At 35.6% G+C, this 21,448-nt stretch overlaps 1 protein-coding gene across 1 annotated transcript in view; it reads right to left on the reverse strand.

The window, feature by feature from the left end:
* ROBO1 (roundabout guidance receptor 1) overlaps nucleotides 1-21,448 on the reverse strand; it is a 447,547-nt gene that overhangs the window by 290,870 nt on the left and 135,229 nt on the right. The window contains exon 3 of the mRNA XM_070943637.1: nucleotides 11,563-11,646. Coding sequence (XP_070799738.1) covers nucleotides 11,563-11,646 — 84 coding nt within the window. The remainder of the gene's footprint in view (nucleotides 1-11,562; nucleotides 11,647-21,448) is intronic.

Genomic DNA, 21,448 nt, shown 5'->3' on the forward strand with positions numbered 1-21,448 from the left:
ATGTTTGGCTTGATTATTTATTTTTTGTACTATTTATTCTTTGAACACAATGGAAATGTATCCTTTAGTTTAGTTATGCAGTACCCAAGATGTGAGCAGAATAGATATTAAACTAGATAATAAATATATTTTGTAGTGCATGGCATTTTATTTTAAAAGGTAACCATGGACCATCATTTTCTTTTCAAGCATATATCTAATTTCTGGCAAATATAGAATACAGTTTTCCAGAAAGAAGTACTCAAGTGAAGATGTCCTTCATACTGTGCAGCTGTTACTATTATGTAGAGGCCAAATATGCACACCTGTACTTAGGCAATTTTTCCTTCCTTTTTAAAGACAATATGAAGATCCCATTAAAATGAAAAAGAATTCCCTGTGGACTGGTTGCATAGTTTCTCTTCTTGTTTATGTGCCCTAGGGATACATATTTAAACCTGAAAAATATTTATCCAGATGTGTAGTTATATAAGACAGTTATTGTATATATTGTGGTTGACAATGAACCAGTCTCAGAATGATTTTTTTTCCAGTGGCTGGCTATCAGGATCTTCTCAAAAACCATATGTAAATACTATGGAGATTTATGTCTTTCATTTCTAAAAGTCTGCGTTATGACCATATGTAGTTGCATATGAACACATGCATTCATTTAATACTCTTTGAATATTTATTTTGTTTCCGCTTCCTGCCTCTTTGCTTGCTTTCTTCCTTATGTGGAATTATAGTATATGAACCACAATGTATTTTTCTTGCCTTCTGTAGAATACCACATATATTAACAGTATTGTAACTTTCTTTTTAGATCTCGATCTCTCTCTCTCTCTCTCTCTCTCTCTCTCTCTCTCTCTCTCTCTCTCTCTCTGTGTGTGTGTGTGTGTGTGTGTGTATGTGTGTGTGTGTTCCATGTATGTGTGTATTGGTAGTGCTGGGAAACTGAACCAAGGCTTGCTTGTAATTTAACAAAGAAATCATTATTTTATGTTGAATTTTCTAATTTGTTTTTGTTGATATTGCTTGTGTATATGCTATATACACATACATATTAATTTGCACACTGGGGAATGCACACACATAAACATATGTATTTACACATTTACTTTTTCATTATTAGGATATAAACATAAATCAGGTTTAAAATAAAAGAAAAATAAAGAACTACTTGATGGTTTACAATTATTATTTACAAATATTATTTTTACACAAAGAATTTCTAAGTAAACTGCATGTGCACAATGATTTTAATAGTTTATGTAATGTAGAATTAAATTTCATTCAGCAATTTTTCTAAATACTGTGTTTCCCTGAAAATACAACCTACCCCGAAAACAAGCCCTTGCCTGATTTTCATGCTTGCACCTAAAATAAGCCCTACCCCCAAAATAAGCCCTAGTTAAGACCTGCCCACTCTCTGATTGTATGAGATTGGGTGTGTCAACTTGCAAAGCTTAAGGCATAGACTTAAAAATCAAGCTGGGGGGAGCTGCCCCACATGCCCTGCATCTACTTACCTTAGGACTGCTGCAGCCAAGCCTCATACACCCTGACACCTGTCATGCCGCTGCCCAACTTCTTCTGCAGCCACTCGCAGCCACTCATGGCAGGACACAAGTGTCTGCTTCTTCCTGCTTTAGCTTTGCACTCAGTCGGGAGATGGATGGTTTGTGGCAAAATGATGGGTGAATTCACTTGCGAAGTATTCCTAAATCCTCAGCAGGAGAGAAGGGTTGCTTGGGTAGTAGGCTGAGAAAGTGGAGTTAATGTGTGTGGCTACATGAGATGTGGCTAAGGGTCGAGCTTGCCATTTCACCTTCCTGCCTTTTGCGAACTTTTGGCTGCATGCAAGGAAAGTAGAAGCAGGAGAGACCCTGGCTTGTTTCTCTCCCTCCAAACTCCACCAGAAATGAGTCATTGCAATGGTGGTGCGGCAGACCTCAAGCTCATTGTGCTGTTGCACATGCAAACGGTTACACTGCCACAACGAGGCTCATGGCGTCCTGCCACAACCGATTGCACCAGTGTGACAAACCTCACAGCAGTGCTGCCACTCATGCGTGCAACATCACAAGCCTTGCAGCGTCCTGCCCCAAGAGGTATTAATATTTGGGAAACATTTAGAAAACAATAAAAGTTTGTTCAACATTACATAAACTAATGAATCTTTTGTATATATTTTAGTTCTGAACAATGAGTATAGTAATAGTAGGGGCACAGTAGCTTAGTGGTTAAGATGCTAGGATTTTTGACAGAAGGTTGACAGTTTGAGATTCAAGCTCTACCTTCTTCTGCTCTTGCCCTAGGTCTTGCCACTCTAGCAGTTTGAAGCAGGCAAATTCAAGTAAATAGGTACTATTTTGTGGGAAGGTAACCACGTTCCATTTATAGTCATGCTGACTACGGAAGCATCTTCAAATAATACAGGCTCCCTCATTTAGGAAATGAAGATGAACACTGTCCTTAGATTTGGACACAACCGGACAGAGAAAATCTTTACTTTTTTATAGTAATATTACAATTACTATATTATTACTATATTACTATAATATTACTATACTATATTATTATTAAATTTTCCGTTATGTGACTGAGTGTCACATGACCTATGAATCAAAAGTTAATTTATTTAATTTAATTTTACTTTAGTTTATATAAAGAATAAATTTTGTTCCAAATCTTCTCATTTATGGCAATATCCTTTGGAATCCTGATACTGATGCTTTACTTTCTTAAGAACACTCTCTCCCATAATTCATTGAATGGTTTGGCTGGTGTTTAGTTAGTGAAGAGTCAACTAGTGTTTAGCATTTATTAAACCCTTTTCAGTAGCTTTGCATTATTCATCTCCTCAATTTGTGCCCAGGAATCTAGTAATTCAACTGGAACTGTTTTAATTAACTGTCATGGTTGATTATCAGCATCACAGCTGATAGTGAAAACCTAAATCCATGAAAGTCATCTAGAAGCATTCAAACCATAAATGTTTTTCTTTTTTTAAAAAAAATCTTTATTAGCTTGTCGTCTGTTCTAAAGCCTCTTATTGTAATGCAGTAAACAAAAATGTGTACTGGTTTACAGCTGATTTAAGAGACAATTTAAGATGAAAAACATGGCATTTCAATAAAATTATCATCATTTGGCATTTTTCCTTAAATTCGTATTTAGTATTATATTTAAGTTGTTTTTAAGGATAAAATAAGTTTATTTTATTCAGGACACAGAAAGGCAACAGTTTTCTTAGTAATAGCCGTCAACCTTCTGAGACACTCTCCCAGAGAAGAAAGTGCTGTCTCTGTCTTGTTACAAGTTGAAACTGTTTTATTTCAATGTACTTTTGATCTGAAGGTACCTATTTTGGGTTTTGTCTTAATTTTATTGCATTCATTTTTCGATTTAGTTGCTGTAGGTGTTGATTATTGTGACCACTATAGATGATGATAACCACTGAAAAGTAAAATAAAATTGGGCAGCTGTAGAGGAATAGGGTGAATAAGCTACTTTAATGAACTATTATGAGGATTACTTGGGATCTCATCTTCTTTGCAGGTCTAGGACAACTCACTGCAGCAAACTCGCCACACCCATCTCGCGGCCATCTCATTGCAGCCAACTCGCTACAAGACAATCCATGTGGGATAACTCAACATAATGAATGTTATCCACCACTGTTTCTTCTACATTACTTCTATTTTTGTCAATGGAAATGATGTCAAAGAAATAGTGGATAATATTTATTGCATTGGGTTATCCTCTGTGGAATAGTCCCATGGCGAGCTGGCCATGGCAAGATGGCCACAGATGGCCGCGAGTTGGCTGCAATGAGATGGCCATGAGATGGCTGTGGCGAGTTGGCCACAGTGAATTGTTCCATTCCATTTCTTTGCAGCAGTGTCTCTACTTGCTTCGTTTTCATCCTTTTTTTTCATAAAACACCAGTGCTGCGGTTTGATTTTTCACATGGCCTGTCATCCATAAAAGAAAAAAACTGGTAAGTTTTTTGAAAAGAAAAAGCTTGAGATGATTACCAGCTCATAATGAGCAGAAATTCAAGAGGTACATATAAGAATGGAATCAGTTCCTGTGAATACTTTGCCTGTTTGACTGTCAGGGTTTCAGTGATGTAGTTCCACAGCTTGTATATCTGCTTTTCAGTCAGTTGTCAGAGATAAAATTCCTCACATTGTGAAAGCAAGCATGGCTTTAATTATAAATATTATACCCAGGAAAGATATATTTGGTTTAAGAAGTTGCAGAGATGATACATTTATATTCCTACATGTTTTGGAGCATATTTTCAAAGTGCTGCACAGCCCTAATTAACATATGTTTCCTATTTATTTTGTTGTTTAATTTCACAGGAAATTTGGCAGGCTACCATCACAAATGAATATTTAAGCTGGGGAGGGCTGAACTTTAATTTATAAGCATGAAATTCAAATTTGGCTATGATGTCTCCAAATACAGGATTTCTATGAAGAGAATTGAGAAATACCTAGCCCTAAAGTCTAAAATTCTTTCAAGCAGCAAAGCAGTCTCTGCACTGGTACAATAATAACATAGATAGTTAACTACTTTTATATATTTTCATCTTTCCTATTTCTTTATTAAAAAATAACCATTCAAATAACCTATGCAAATGGTAAAGATTCAAGCCTTGGTAGAGAACAATTCCTATAGAATATTGGTTTACATCAAAAAATCCTATGCTTTTTTTGAGGGAGAAAAATGTATGAATACAGCAATAGACATAATTTATTTTATTTTAATTTATTCACTCTTCAGATATAACTTATATAAATTATAGAATCATAGGGTGGAAGGGCTCAGGATAGGAAGCCTCATATCATCTCAGACAAAGGCCTGTTTAACCTTTATTGGAAAGTCTCTAGTAATGGAGCACCTATGACTTCAGGAATCAACCTGGCCTAATTTTTCAGTCAGGAAATTCTTCCTTATTTTGAGTTTGGATCCGCACTCCCAATCAGGGGGTCAGAATAGGGAGAGCAGGCTTCAGATCAATCATGGCACAAATGAGTGGCTATGGCTTTTAAAGGCCCCTGGCTCCAGAGATATCCCTCTGTATCTCTTTTGGTATTGCACTTCATTTGTCATAGCTAGTAAATAATTTGGGGGCATTCCTAGACTGCTTAAAAAGCAGGTTACATCCATGCCTAATGGAGAAAGGCAAAATGTAAAATAAGTGGCTTGTACACCAGTTGCACTTCTCTCTCTCTCACTCTCTCTCTCTCTCTCTCTCTCTCTCTCTCTCTGTCTGTCTCTCTCTCTTTTTGTCTCTCTCTCTCTCTTTATAAAATTTATTGAACACCCACCTTACCATAGTTAGACAGGGTTACCATAGAGTAACTCTGGGTAGCTGACAATCATAAAAATATGTCTGTTAAATACAATTAAAACATAAACAATTAACATCAAACATTAAAACCTAAGGACACATGGGGATAATGGGGGCAGAGTGGGGGAGGTAGGATCTGTTGTTAGTCGATCAACCACTTTCACTGTGCTGTTCCTCCACTGGGCCCCAAGCCAACTGACACAGCAATGTCTTTAGGCTCTTATGAAAGAATAGAAGGGTTAGGACCAACCTCACATTGGGAGGGCAAGATACTCCAGAGGGCAAGAGCAACAGCAAAGAAGCCATCCTTCTTGACCCTGCCAGCCATAAGAATTGAACACACAGGACCTGCAGCATGTCTTATCTGTAATCACAAGTGGGATGGGCCAATTCCAGTGGGATGAGACAATCCCTCAAATAATAAGGACCCATACCATGAAGGGTTTTATTTTTTTTTTTAATTTTATAAACAAACTTTATTCGTATTTTAAAAAAAAACATTTAAAACAATTATAAGAAAAAACTGAACAAGTTTTTCTTAATCAAACACACAAATTACATGTACATATACGATACATATATAGTGCTCAACTTCATCTATTAACTACTTTCTAATGTTATATATACATATATATATATATATATATATACGCACAGTGACTTATTTCCTTCTATATCTCTCTGACAGTGCAGTTGTTTATTTGCATTAATTTCTCCTAACTTTCATCTCTAAGCATTTCCTCTCTCTGACTTATCCACTGGTACCAGCTATTCCATATTTTAAAGTATTTTGAATCTTCCTTATCCTGTAGTTTTAGGGTTAATTTATCCATCTCTGCGCATACATAGATTTTCTGTATTACTTCCTGATCAGTTGGCAAACGGTCTATTTTCCAGAGTTGTGCCAACGCTAATCTTGCCGCTGTTATAATGTGGAGTATTAGGTATTTTATGTCCTTCCTAATATTCTCATTGATCATGCCGAGTAAAAAGACTTCAGGTGTTAATTCAATTTCGTGATTTGTTATCTCTAATATCCATGTTTTTATTTTGTTCCAATATTTTTTGATTTTTGGGCAAAGCCACCAAGCATGGTAAAAAGTTCCCTGCGCTTTTTTACATTTCCAACAAGCCGGGTTCACATTTGGATACATTTTTGCTAACCTTGCGGGTGGCAGATACCATCGGTACCACATTTTATAGTGATTTTCTTTGTATGATACCGATTTTGTCATGCTATAATTATCTTCCCATGCTCTTTCCCAATCTTCTAATTGTATATTATGCCCTATGTTCCTCGCCCAGGCTATCATCTGCCCTTTGACCAACTCTTCTGCCAAATCGAATTCGAGTAAATATTTGTAAATTTTTGAAATTAATTTCCCTTCTTTTGATTCTAATAGTTTGTCCAATCGATTTTGTTTTAAAACTATTCCTTCTTCCTCTTGGTCTTTTCTGTATCTTACTTTTATTTGCGAGTAGGGCCACCAGTCTATTACTATTCCTTGTTCTTTGAGCTCTTCCCTAGTTTTCAATTTCCCCTGAACATCTACTATTTCCCTATATCTTAGAATCTTTTGTTTTGATAATATGTTGGGGTGAGTTATTGCTTCTATGGTCGAAAGCCAGCCGGGAATTTTCATGTAGTGTTTTTGTTTAATTTGTAGCCATGTGTTAATTAAAGATCTCCTAATTATATGGTTATTAAAATGTTTATATATTTTATTTCCTGAACTCCATATAAAGGCATGCCATCCCTTCATTAAATCATGCCCTTCTAAATTTAGCAATCTTTGATTATCTAAGGTTATCCAATCTTTAATCCATAATAAACTGGCAGCCTTGTAATATTTATCCCATGCCGGGAGTCTGAATCCACCTCTACTTTTATCATCTTGTAGTATATTCAATTTTATTCTTGATTTCTTCCCTTCCCACACGAATTTTTTAGTTATTTTATCCAAATTATCAAAGAATTTCTTATCTAATTTTATTGGAATTGTTTGGAATAAATAAAGGAGTCTTGGCAGTATGTTTGATTTTATTGCCGCTATTTTCCCCAATAAAGACAATTTTAGTTTCCCCCATTTTTCTAAATCTTCCTTTATTTTCTGGATTAAAGTATCATAATTGTCTTCTTTTATTGTTGTCGTTTTGGCCGTCAAATTTATCCCTAGGTATTTAACTTTTTTAACTGTCTGCAGACCGGATTCTTTTACTAATTTTTCTATTTGTTTTGTTGTCATGTTTTTTGTTATCATTTTTGTCTTTTCTTTATTAATTTTTAAACCTGCTACCTTTCCAAATTTTTCAATCTCTTTTATTAATTTTGGGGTTGTTTCTAATGGGTTTTCTACGAAAAAGACAAGGTCGTCTGCAAATGCTTGGACCTTGTAATCCTTCTCTTGATCTTTAATCCTTGAATTTCTTTATTTGCTCTAATTCTGATTAATAAATTTTCCAATGTTAAAATAAATAGTAAAGGGGAAAGTGGACATCCCTGCCTTACTCCTTTATTTATTCCAAAGAATTTTGTTGGGTCACCATTAACCAAGACACATGCTTTCTGATTCTGATATATCGATGTTATCATTTTAGTGAATCTTTCTCCAAAATTCATACTTTTGATTTGTTGCTTCATAAATTGCCAGTTAACTTGGTCAAACGCTTTTTGTGCATCCAGAAAGATCAGTGCTACCTGTCTCTCTGGATGCACCTCATAATATTCTAAAACATCCAATGCTATTCTTAAATTGTTTTTTATCTGCCTTGTAGGCAGAAAACCATTTTGATCCTGGTGTATTTTATTTTGTAATATTATTTTCATCCTATTGGCAATTATGCTCATGAAAACTTTGTAATCGGTATTCAACAAAGAAATCGGCCTATAATTTTTTATTAGTGTGGTATCTGTCCCCTCTTTGGGTATTAAGGAAATGTATGCTTCTTTCCATGTGTTGGGTAGCTTTGCCTCCATTAGGGCCTCATTTTATATTTCTAACAGTATTCCATTTAATGAATCTCCAAATGTCTTATAGAATTCTGTTGGTAAACCGTCTGTCCCCGGGGTTTTATTATTTTTTTGCCTCTTCAGTGCCTCTTTTAGCTCCCCCATCGTAATCTCCTTATCTAATAATTCTCTTTCTTCCTCTGTTAGTATTTGCAATCCCTCCCCTTTTAAATAATATTCAATTTCCTCCTCTGTTACTATATCCTTTTCATACAATTTTTGATAATATTGAACTGTTATGTCCTTTTTTCCCTCTAGGGCCCATTGAATCCTTCCCTCATCATCTCGTAACTTCTGAATTGTTCTTTTTTCTCTTTCCTTCCTCAGCCTATACGCCAGCCATCTCCCTGGTTTGTTTGTGTTTTCAAAGTAATTTTGTCTTATATATTTCAATGCTGTTGCATATTTCCCCTGCTCTAATATGTTTAGGTTATGTTTTGCTGTTAACCAATTTAACCTTATTTTTTCATCTCCTGGGTTTCTTTGCAATTTACATTCCCAATTTTGAATTTCTTCTAATAATTTGTTATATTCTTTCTCTCTCTCTTTTCTCCATTTTACATTATATGATATCGTGAGGCCTCTTACGTATGCTTTGGTTGTATCCCATAAGTTTTGTAGGGAAGTGTGTTGCTTTGTGTTTTCCTTATAAAACCATTCTAGCTCCTTTTCTATGTAATTCTTATATTCTTTTTCTTGCAGTATCTGTGTGTTCATAGTCCATCTATTCTTCTTTCTCTGCTGTCCTCTCCACTTCATCATTATCGGGTTGTGGTCAGCCCAATTATTTGGTAAAATATCTACTTCTTCTATCTCCATTATTAACATCTTAGTTACCCAAATCATATCCAACCTTGACCACGATTTATGCGGATTCGAATAATATGTATAATTTCTTGTTTCGGGGTTAAGACATCTCCAGCTATCTACCATATCTAACTCTTCCACCATATCCATAAAGGTTTTAGGTAATATGTTTTTTTTATTTTTGTTTTGCTGACCACATTCATAATCTTTTCTTACATCTAAAATAGCATTAAAATCCCCAATCAGACAGACATTCTCCATTTTTTGTTCTATAATTTTCTAGAATTCTACCATGAAGGGTTTTAAAGGTGATCACCATGAATTGCACCTGCAAGCAGACCATTAACCAATGCAGTTCACGGAGCAGTGGTGTCAATGGGACCATTCTTGGGGCTCCCAAAACTGCCCACACTGCCACACTCTGCATCTGCTGTATCTTCTGAATGCTCTTCAAGGGTAGCCCCATGAAGAGTGCATTACAATAGTCCAACTATGAGATGACCAGAGACTGAATGACTGAGCACAGGAAATCCTGGTCCAGGAAAAGCCACAACTGGTGCACAACACAAAGTTGTGCAAAGGCTCTTCTATGATGACTGTCATCTGCTCTAGAACCACCAAGTTGTAGACCAGATCTTTTTGAGGCAGTGCCACACCATACTAGTCAAAGATGATAAAATTCTAGATCCCAGAGCCCCATGTACCCAAAGTCATTCGGTCTTTTCAGGCTTCTCTCAAAGCCTCCTGTCTTAATCATATCCTGCTTGCATTACTTTATCTATTTACATGAAGCTTCAGATGGCTCAGAATCCAGTGGGAAGGGCAATTTTTGGCATCTTTTGATATGCTCATACAACACTATAGCTCTGCAGACTACACTGGCATCCAGGTTTGATTTGAAATGCTGGTTACTACATATAAAGTCTAAATGGCCAAGGACCCATTTGTGGGACTGCCTGTCCCCATTGTTTCTGCATGACTTAGTAGAGAGAAGATGCTTCAAATATGCCATCTTTGAAGTATAGCCTCTTCTCTGTGGCTGCATCTGCTCTATGCAATAACATCTTCTTAGAGATAGCTATAACCTTGGATTCATTCGCTTTTTAATCTTTTTAAGACCTCACTATTCTCCAGGCATTTGCACCAAGAGGATGGGTGAGCTCTGCTGGTGATGTGGCTTTTGATTGGGAACATTATTGTTTTAAAGAAGGTGTCATAGGTCTTATGATGCTCTGGAGGTTTAGTCTTTAAATAGTTTCCTGAATCACTGCAAGTAACTAACTAACTAACTAACTAACTAACTAACTAACTAACTAACTAACTAAATAAATAAATAAATAAATAAATAAATAAATGTATTGTTTATTCTCTACTGCTTGGAGGCATTCTTTTCAAATAGCTTTAAAGAAGTTATTTAAATAAACTTCTAAACTAACTATAAATACAACTGGATAACTGAATATAGTCTTTACTTCAAACAATTCTCATTGTCTTACTTTAGTTAACATTTCTATTTAACATATATGAAGAGAGAACATCTATATACAAGAATAATGTAATTATAAAATTCTTCTTTGCCTGGAATCTCCATATTGTCATTTCAACTGAGGCATTAAATTTTACAGATCTGAAGACAGACAAAACTGCAACTCTGTGATTGTTAAATAGTGACAAGTTTTATTTCACAATTATTTGGCACACATAGTTTTAAGTCTATAGATCTAAGCTTTGTAAATCTTAATCTGCACTTACATTATATAATGTAAATCATAATATAATGATTTGAAAATCATACTTTCTTTTATATTGTATATTAAGAAATTTATTTTTATTCATAATTCAGACTCATTTATGACATAATAAATGTTAAAATAATAATAATGTTTTGCAGCAAGCAGGTAATCATTAAAAACAAAGCAAGGTAAGGAATTAAATGCACAGAGCTATTTAACATTATTTTCTTCTTTATATTTGTTTAATGTGCTGTAGGTTAAGGCTGAATAAGAACAAATATTATACACACACACACACACACGAGTTGAAACCAAATATTCAACTTTTAAGAAAATGCTATGAGTTAAAATTTAGATTTAGTTTTTATGCAGGTCTATACCATAATAAATATTTGATTTTTGATGATGAATTTTGTGCAAACTTGTATTAATAAATCATATAATTTGAAGAACATTACTTTTATATTCTCTCCCAATGCTGCTATTTTTAGTACTGATTTACTGTAAAAAGCATGCCTGTTTTCAGAAGTATATTTGCATCTCATGGAATGTTTATTAAAGTTGTATGACAATGGCATGAGGGATCATTAATATGTAGAAATATGGATGGCACAAAGAAGTAGGAAAAGTAAGTTATAATTGAAAAAAAATAGATACTCTACCTGTATAGCCCAGCGAATTGTCCTCATTATCTATGGTGGGAAGTGCTGTGCCACTGTCGCTTCTTCTTTCTAGGTCATCAGAGTCTGTTGAAAACAACATCAGAGCTGCTGATGGAGTGATAGTAGTAACAGTAGTTGTAATTGCCATTAAATAATGCCCATATACAAGTAAATCCATATGAATCAGAAAAACAAATAGTGACAGCATTAGACCCTTCCATGACATTGAATAAATTAATTTCTGCAATATCTTCAGCATCATTATTCAGTTTAATAATCCCTAAATTTTACTCTTCTAATGCACTTCCCTGCAATTCACAGCTCTGAAGTACTATGTTTATACTCTTCAGAGCAGCCAGCACAAGCTGTGGCAGACATCTGGGGAAGAGGAGGCAGGGTGGTTGAATGCTAGCATTGCTAATTTTCTACCTTATTGTTAATCAAAGCTATTGACTGGGATCACTCCCATCATTGCTTCATCTCCTGGCAATTACAGACTCAGGGGACTTTATCTCATTGTGGGAAGAGGGAAAGCAATGTCTTGTCAAATAGGCTTGTGTAAGTGCTGTTTTGACTCTGGAACTGGAGCAAAGGAAAAGAATAAAAGGCAACAGTTCATAATCAAAAGGAAAAAAAATAAGAATAATACTGAAAGCATATGTTGGAAGTGTTATCTAAGAGTAAATAAAGTTTGTTTAAATTATTCGAAATATATATATTCAGAAAGCAGAGCACAAATGAGAGAAATAGGAAAATTACATTCAAGTGAGTGCAAAGAGAGAAGTGTGGTTTTAGATACCATGGAGGCTGAGTTGTCTTTAATTAATTTTAGTAATGTTTAATATAATTGAATCAAAAGTTTATACAAATATAAAAAACTAGGAAAAATAAGCTGATACACAGACTACATCTATTTTATTTCTTTTACTGAATTAAGTCTATCATAGTATAAAATATTCAATTGCTTACATATAGTATTTATATTTTTCCTACATGAATTATCAAAGAATATACTGTATATGGGATTATAATTTTAAAATTGCACACAGGTGATGTGTAAGTATTTTAAATATACCTTTCATACCTTTTTAAAAAACTCACTCACTGCTATGCTGTAATTAAAAACATGATACATCTTTGTGGAAAGCATTTAACAATCTTTAAAGAATGTACTAATTAAAGTATTTTCATATTAAAACAGACAAGTCTTTCCATAAAAAAATATTTTTATAATAATGCAATCATACCTCATTACTAAGAATATGCACTCTAACATAGGAACTCTTAACAAAAATATAAAAAACCCGTTTATATGGATAAATTATTTTCACTTATCAATCACTTATCCTGTATCAGCCCTTGGCAACCTATAAACATTTTGGAGAATCAAAGTTGATCAAAATTCTGTCCAACACACTATTTCCTTATTAGCATGCAAGGAACCACTGGACCAGTTGTGAATCACAGCAGAAGAACAGCTGAACAGACCTTTTAGTATATAAAGTGGCAAAGATGTCATGTTTGTGTTCATTTTCTGTGGATATATGAAATCAACTCAGAAACACAAATCAAATATAAAACTGTCTTTCAGTGTTTCCTGATCAGTTTCAAGAACAGAAAGGGTAGCCTTAATTTCTTAATGCTAAAAAATGAACGCTATTCACATTTTACATTAGTAAAACTGCTTAATAATACAGTATTCGGAAAAATGTTCTCACTAAAGTCTTTTAATTTGAATATTTACCTTCTGTATTTAGATGGAATATGAGCTCAGGAGTTTGTATACTGAATAAAATGTTTAGGGAATTTGATTGAATTTTCATATCCTTTCAGAATTTATTTTCCAAATTTGTTTAACAAAGCAAAATGAAATGCTTTTAAGGAAACTGGTTTTATATACTTTTGCAGATGTGTGACTCTTAATGTTCCCAAATAATTAATAAAATAAACACAAACATATTCAAGTCCAACAAGAATTTATGTTCTGTTCTTTAAAGAGCACATTCCATATGGAAGTTAAAAAGAGAGTCCTTATATGTTGCTGATACTAAATGGGAGAGGCAAATAATAAAATAAAATAAAGCCAGACATAAGGCTAAAAAACGGGTGACTGCGAATTCTAGTCCTGCTTGAGGCTACAAAGCCATCTGGGTGACCTTGCACCATTCACTTTCTCTCAGTTTTAGGAAAGAGGCAATGGCAAACCACTTCCGGAAAAGCTTGCCAAAAAAACTGCAAGAACTTGTCCAGGCAGTTTCCAAGAATTCATTACCATTGAATGGATGTAAAATAAATAAAATAAAGTGAAAATAACTGTTTATACAGAAATGTACTCCTTTCTTCTTCTTTATAACAGTTAAAGGTTTTTGATGTGTTAGCTGGATTCAAAGTTAAGGTGAAGAAAGCAAGGTGTTAAAAATATGAGGATGGAAAATAAAAAAATTGATTGTAAAAACTGGTTTTCAGATTGAGAAAAGATTAATATTAATTGTATATTATTTCAAAGTAATTATGTTAAACTATGGAATGAATTAAGATTTGTTAAGATGGAAAAATTACAATTATTACCGTTTGGAAGAATTTCTGTATTAAAAACAAACATGTTACCTAGAAATGATGATTTATTTCAAACAATACCTGTTTTGAAAAACAATGCACATTTTAAGCAATGGAAAAAAGATTTATTTTTTCTTTTAAAAAAAGGCGGGGTGACAGAGACAGGTCTTGGGAGCGTTATCTGGGAGGAATTTGACCCAGTGACCCCTGAAGACGTGGACAGGATTCTGGGTAGACTTACTGCGGCCACATGTTTATTGGACCCGTGTCCCTCCTGGTTAGTGCTGGCTTCCCGGGAGGTTACACGAGGCTGGCTCCAGGGGGTTGTTAACGCTTCTTTGAGAGAGGGCTTCTTTCCGGCCAGCTTGAAAGAGGCGGTGGTGAGGCCTCTCCTCAAGAAGCCCTCCTTGGACCCGGCTGTTTTAGCTAACTATCGTCCAGTCTCCAACTTTTGCTTTGTGACGAAAGTTGTTGAGAGTGTGGTGGCGCGACAGTTCCCCCAGTACCTGGATGAAGCGGTCTATCTTGATCCATTCCAGTCAGGCTTCAGGCCTAGGCACAGCACGGAAACAGCATTGGTCGCATTGCTTGATGATCTCTGGAGGGCTAGGGACAGGGATTGTTCCTCTGTCCTGGTCCTGTTAGACCTCTCGGCAGCTTTTGATACCATCGACCATATATCATGCTGCGCCGGTTGGAGGGGTTAGGGGTGGGGAGCACCGTGTTGCGGTGGTCCTACTCCTTCCTCTCTGACCAGTCGCAGTTTGTGTTGATGGGGGGCCAGAAGTCGACCCCGAGGCGCCTTGTATGTGGGGTGCCGCAGGGGTCGGTCCTCTCGCCCCTTCTGTTCAACATTTATGTGAAGCCGCTGGGTGAGATCATCCGTGGTTTCGGGGTGAAGTACCATCAGTACGCTGATGACACTCAGCTGTACATGTCCACCCCGGACCACCCCAATGATGCCCTTGATGTGATGTCCCAGTGTCTGGACGCCGTACGGATCTGGATGGGGAGAAACAGGCTCAAGCTCAACCCATCCAAGACCGAGTGGCTGTGGCTTCCGGTGTCCCGATATAGTCAGTTGGTGCCACCTCTGACTATTGGGGGCGAGTCGTTGGCCCCCCACAGAGGGCTCACAATTTGGGTGTCCTCCTGGATGCATGGCTGTCTTTAGAAGAGCATGTGATGGCCGTGGCCAGGGGGGCTTTTTATCAGGTTCGTCTGATTCGCCAGTTGCGTCCCTTTCTGGATTGGGACTCCTTACGCACGGTCACTCATGCCCTCGTCACTTCCCGCCTGGACTACTGCAATGCTCTCTAAATGGGGCTCCCCTGGAAGAGCACCCGGAGGCTGCAACTGGTCCAGAATGCGGCCGCGCGGGTGATTATGGGAACATCATGGCGCTCTCATGTAACACCTCTCCTGTATGAGCTGCACTGGCTCCCGGTGGTCCTCAGGGTGCAATTCAAGGTGTTGGTGACCACCTTTACAGCGCTCCATGGCTTAGGGCTGGGATATTTACGGGACCGCCTTCTGCCACTGAGAGCCTCCCACCGGCCAGTACGCTCCCACAGAGAGGGGCTCCTCTGGGTGCCGTCAACCAAACAATGCCAACTGGCGCTCCCCAGGGGGAGAGCTTTCTCTGTGGGAGCACCTGCCCTCTGGAACGAGCTCCCCCCGGAGATACGGATGATTCCAGACTTACATACTTTCCATCGGGCTCTCAAAACCTTTTTATTTCATCAAGTCGGGCTGGCCTAATCTGTCCAATTGTGTATTTTACTTTGGATTTTAATGGGGGATTTTAACTGTCGGGCCAAATTGTGTAATTCATTTTTAAATTGTTTTTATATTTTGTATTTGATGTTTTTTTTATTTCTGGCTGTTCACCGCCCTGAAATATAAATTAATATAAATTAAATTTATCCAAATTTATATGATAGGGTAAGAAGCTAAGAATTAAATATAAAATTATCCAAGCTGCAAAAGAAAAGGAAAGATTAGGACTATTTCACTTTAAATTTTATTTCACAGCCTGCTGTTTGGTTTGGATGAAAGAGTAGGCATGCTGAGAAACAAAAGTATGTTAGAAGAGCATAATCTGATGTTGGAATGAATTTATATGGCATGATAAAGCTAGTGTAGATTTTAAAATCTCGGATTAAGACTGTGATTGTATATTGTCTTTTTAAAAATTGGAAAATTCAATAAAGTATTTAAAAAAAAAAAAAAAATTCATATGTCCCATATCATATATCCCCACAAAAGGAGGTGCTATTGCATCATTATATAATAAAAATAATTTATAACAAAATATTTTTAATCTCTTAACTATCCCCAAATATTCTAGAGGTTCGTAAAATTAATTAGCAGAAAAAGATTACCAGGATAGACAGTATGACAAATAGGTACTATAAACAAACATTTTCTTTGTTATTTTTTAAAGCTTCAAGTTATAAAGTAATGTTTAAAGACATATCGATTCTTACATTGGGGATTAAATATTTTCAGCCTTCTTTCATGTTTTCCTAAATTTCTCTGGGTTAGTGAAAAAATAAGTGGAAGTTGATTCAATTTGCTGAATACATTTCTAATATTGATACTCAATTGCTTTTCCCTAATATTTTATTAATGATAATACTGAAAATATCAATATTATACCAAAGTTCACAATCTAGTTAGATAAATTTTAGATAACAATGAAAAATCTACAGTAAGATTTAAAACAAGAAGTTATTTTTAACAACTATATAAACCTAACCATATTTATCTCTGATATATTGGATTTCAAATCACATTTAAAAGTTGGTTAATTTTTTAACCATGTTGGTTAAGAAATTATTTAAAAGTTTGAAGTTGAACATATTTTAATGGCAGCAGATTCCTGGACTACATGATTTACACAAATTGTAGATGTTATAAAATCAAATATAGTAAATTTAGAAAAATATTCATCTTGGCAGATATAGGAAAATTCACAAATTAGAAAGAATCTGATATATCTTTTCAGATTAACAAATGGTATTGAAAGTGTAAGCTTTGTGAGCTGCAATTCACAAACATATACAGTAACTAAACTGATATAAGATTTAAATTGTGATGAGACTTAGAAGAAAAACAAGAGAAAATATAGATTGGTAATACAGATGTGGTTACTAATGATAGAGATCAGAAGTACTTTATTAATTAATAGTGATACTGTGTTAACAATCCTTTTGTTTTTGTCTAGATCCGTTAAAGTAGCTTGAAAGTTTTTGCATGCTTAATCATGCTATATGTGTCTTTTCCCCCCTCCCGAAATGATTGTTTTGATATCTGCAATAAGTGTTTAGGAGGTTAAAATGTTCCCATATAAACTTGGCCTTATTTTGAATGTTCAACTTGAATCCATTAATTGAACTTGATTCTGTGACTCTTGAGGAAGTGGATAAGATCCTTCAAACTGTCAGTGTACCCACCCATTTGTTAGTTCCTGGCCCTTCCTGGGTTGTCAAGATAGTCTTGGAAATAGCCATGCTATTATCTTATTTGAGGGATAGGATAGTCTTTTTACTTTGAAGGGGATGGGGGTTTATTCTCTTTTAAGAGGCACCATTCCTGGACAATAACCATCCAGTTTCTAATCTTCTGTCTTGGAGAAGGCAGATGAGTAGATAGAGAGGATGTTGTAAGAAGCAGATATCTGCATCTATTTCAATTGGGTTTCAGATCATGATAAAGTACATTGTCCTTACTTGTCAATAATCTTTAACAGAACCAGTATGGAGTGGTGGCTCTATCCCAGTGTGCCTAATTTCTCAGCAGTTTTAAATACCATCATATACAAAAATACTGTATATTTCTGGATCAGGCAGTGGGAAGCAGCAAAGGGGGCCACTGAGTTTTAATGTGTCTCAATCTGGGCATCCCCTTGGATTCAAAGACACTATTTCTTGAGCAGGTAGCAGCTGTGGCCAGAAGTGCATTTCGACAGGTTTAGATGGTTAGCCACATCCAAATTACCTCGCAACTGTACTACTGTAATGTTCTCTATGTGGAATTGAACTTAAATACCTTTCAAAGCAGACAAATATTGACTCTTTATCTGTTTTCCTTGAGGCATACAGTGTCATATCAGTTTTCCTTACTTTATCAGTTGTCTTTTGTGTGTTTGGTTTTGAACAGTGACATGCAGTCACATCATTTTTATTTTCTAAATAAAAACTTTAAAATTTTCCATGTTAATGACATGCTGCCATTTCACCACTTGCCCCAACTCCTCCCTTTTTAGTTGCCAGTGTTCAGTCAATTGATAAAGCTATATGGCAAAGAAACTTTAATTCAGTAAAACAATGTATATGAAAACAACTTGACAGCATTGCATGCTTCTTGAATAATGTTTTCTCAAGTAAAGATGAAGTAAAATCACAGCCAAAGAACATTAACATTATTTTTTTAAAAAGAATGTTCTGCTTGGTATTTAACTACAGAATCCAAATGTGTTTAGATTTAAGCTGTTTTCTCATTTGTGATACCTAGAAGGTACCCCAACAAATGACTATATTGATTTTCTTTTGTGTTTGTTTGTTTTTTTAATTTGATTTATATGCCTCCCTTCTCCGGAGACTCAGGGCGGCTTACAATGCGTTAAGCAATAGCCTTCATTCTTTTGTATATTTTATACAAAGCCAGCTTATTGCCCCTACAAACTGGGTCCTCATTTCACCTACCTTAGAAAGGATGGAAGGCTGAGTCAACCTTGAGCCTTGGAGAGATTCGAACCAGCAGAAATTGCAGGCAGCTGTGTTAATAACAGGGTGCACTAAACCACTGTACTATCAAGGCTCTTTTAAACCTTCATGCATCATTCAGCCATTGTAAAAATGGGCATACAATCAGTTTTATTATCAATACTTTCAAAATATATTTTAGTATTTATTTTTGAGGGATATCAATTTCAGATGAAGTGTGTTTTCATAATATCACCATTTCAATGTCAATCTACAGTAATCTTTGTAAAGTATTAGAAAAATTAGACCACTATTGAATGCCAAACACTATCTTTGAACTTAAAGATAATGCAATGTAATGGATGCATGAGTGTAACATGTTAAGAACAGCAATAAAATATAGCTATGAACACTACCAATAAAAACATGAATGTGGATAATAAATTATAATATAAAAAGAACTTAAATCTTCACAGAAGAACACTAACATTGCAAATGTTTTGTAGTACTCCAATAATTCTTCCTTTCAATATGTTGCTTTGTTTATACTAATATAATTCAGAACTCTGCTGATTATCTTTTTTATTAAAATAAAATAATACAAATTTCCTGTCCAATAAACAATACAAGCCAAAAGGTTTAAGGTTATACATTTTAAGAAAACAATTGGTGCGATTATTATACATAAATTTAATGAATAATAAATTTAACACATAAATTTAACAAGTAATTAACAAGCAATAAATTGTAACATATAAATTTAACAAGTAATACATTAAGACTACACTGAAAGACAAAATAATTTACATTAATTGTAATAAATAGTGATTTACATTTTACACATTCTTAATGTGTAATGTGTTAATTCTATTCCATTGTGTAATTTGTCTGAAAAGAAATCTGATTGTCTCTCCAAAAGTGCCACAGAGGTCAAGAAGGTATTTATCTTTCTCAAGGGAGAAATTTGCATCTATGGCTTTAATGCAGAAATCCAGGTGTTCTTGGGGGAGGAGAATTACACAATGAAATAAAGAAAATTACTCAATATACACATGAAACAGATAACAATAATATGTGGGAATAAAAGGTATGTTTGTCCAGCGTTCTATTTATATTTCTTTGTAACTATACATAAAAATCAGTAATAGTTGATGTAGCCCAGGACTCATAGAATCAACTAACAACAGGCACAGATAAAATGTTGCAAAAAGCAAATCCAGTTGAATTACTTGACTAACAACCGAGTTCTTGAAAGATTCTAGATTTTAATTAAGATACATATCAATTATATCCAAGTAAAGTGAGAAACAATGCCTGCCTAATAGTGGATATAGTTGAGGTGTTTCTGAAGTCTCTAATAATCAATAATCTTAAACATTGTTAGATACACTACAGATAATACCTCAGGTTTCCTAAAGGTCAATTTAGGAAACATTTGGAAGTACAGATTTACCCCCAAAGCAGCCATTTTTAACCCCTGTTTGCCCTTTGTTGTTTGGAGTTACAACAATTTCCAGAGGCCCAGGGGTGAAATGCTCCCGGTTCGGACCGGATCGCCCAATCTGGTAGCGATGGTGGCGGGTGGTTCAGAGAACCGGTAGCAAAAATCCCTGCCCCCCCCCCCCATGCCCAGCTGAGCCGCGCGATCATCAGAGGCTGTTTTTTTTTTACTTTTAAAAGCATTTTTTCTACAACCACTTTGACCGAAAAAATGCTTTTAAACGTTTTTTTTTTTTTAAAGCCTCTGATGATTGTGTGGCTTAGCTGGGATAGTCAGAGGCTTTTCAAAGCATTTTTTTGGCCCTTCGGCCGAAGAGGTTGTAGGAAAAAAAAATGCCTTTTAAAGCTTTTGGAGATCTCAGCTGACTTGCCTGATCGTCAGAGGCTTCTAAAAGCATTTTTTTCTACAACCTCTTCGGCCGAAGGGGTTGCAGAAAAAAATGCTTTGAAAAGCCTCTGACAATCCCAGCTGAGCCGCGCGATTATCAGAGGCTTCTAAAAGTATTTTTTTCTGCAACCTCTTAAGGTTGTAGAAAAAATGCTTTTAAAACTAAAAAAGAAAAAGTTGGCCACACCCACCCAGTCACAGTACCCCCACCACCAAGCCACGTCCACAGAACCAGTATTAAAAAATTTTACATTTCACCCCTGCAGAGGCCCATATGGTTAGCGGGTTGTTTTTTCCTGGTTACATTGTTAAATAAGAACCAGGAATTTTGCAATTGGCATGATTTTGTTTCTCACTCTGCTGTGTGGAAAACAGAACTGGAATTCTATAGTTGCATTTGTACATCTTTTTTTTTATGGTTGCTGTATAGTACTATTTGTTTGTAAGCATTTTGAAACTGTCCTGCTTCTTTTTAAGTTCTGTACTTTGGAAATGATTGTGTTTGCAAGTACAGTACTTTGCAAAGATAAATCCCTCTACCTACTTTTTAGCCTGCTAATTAGCAGCCACAATATTTTTTTCCAGGCTGCAAGCTGCAAGCTCTGAATATCCCCATCCCCACCCCCACCCCACTAGAGATGCTTTAATTCCTGGGATGCTTTAATTCCTGGGTATAAAACTTGCACTGCCTTGCTGATGGGAGCAGGTGGGAGCAGTTGGAGATTCCGCCCCA

This window comes from Pituophis catenifer, unplaced genomic scaffold (genome assembly GCF_029215685.1).
Source record: "Pituophis catenifer annectens isolate HBS135680 unplaced genomic scaffold, rPitCat1.0.hap2 SCAF_4, whole genome shotgun sequence".
Lineage (NCBI taxonomy): Eukaryota > Metazoa > Chordata > Lepidosauria > Squamata > Colubridae > Pituophis > Pituophis catenifer.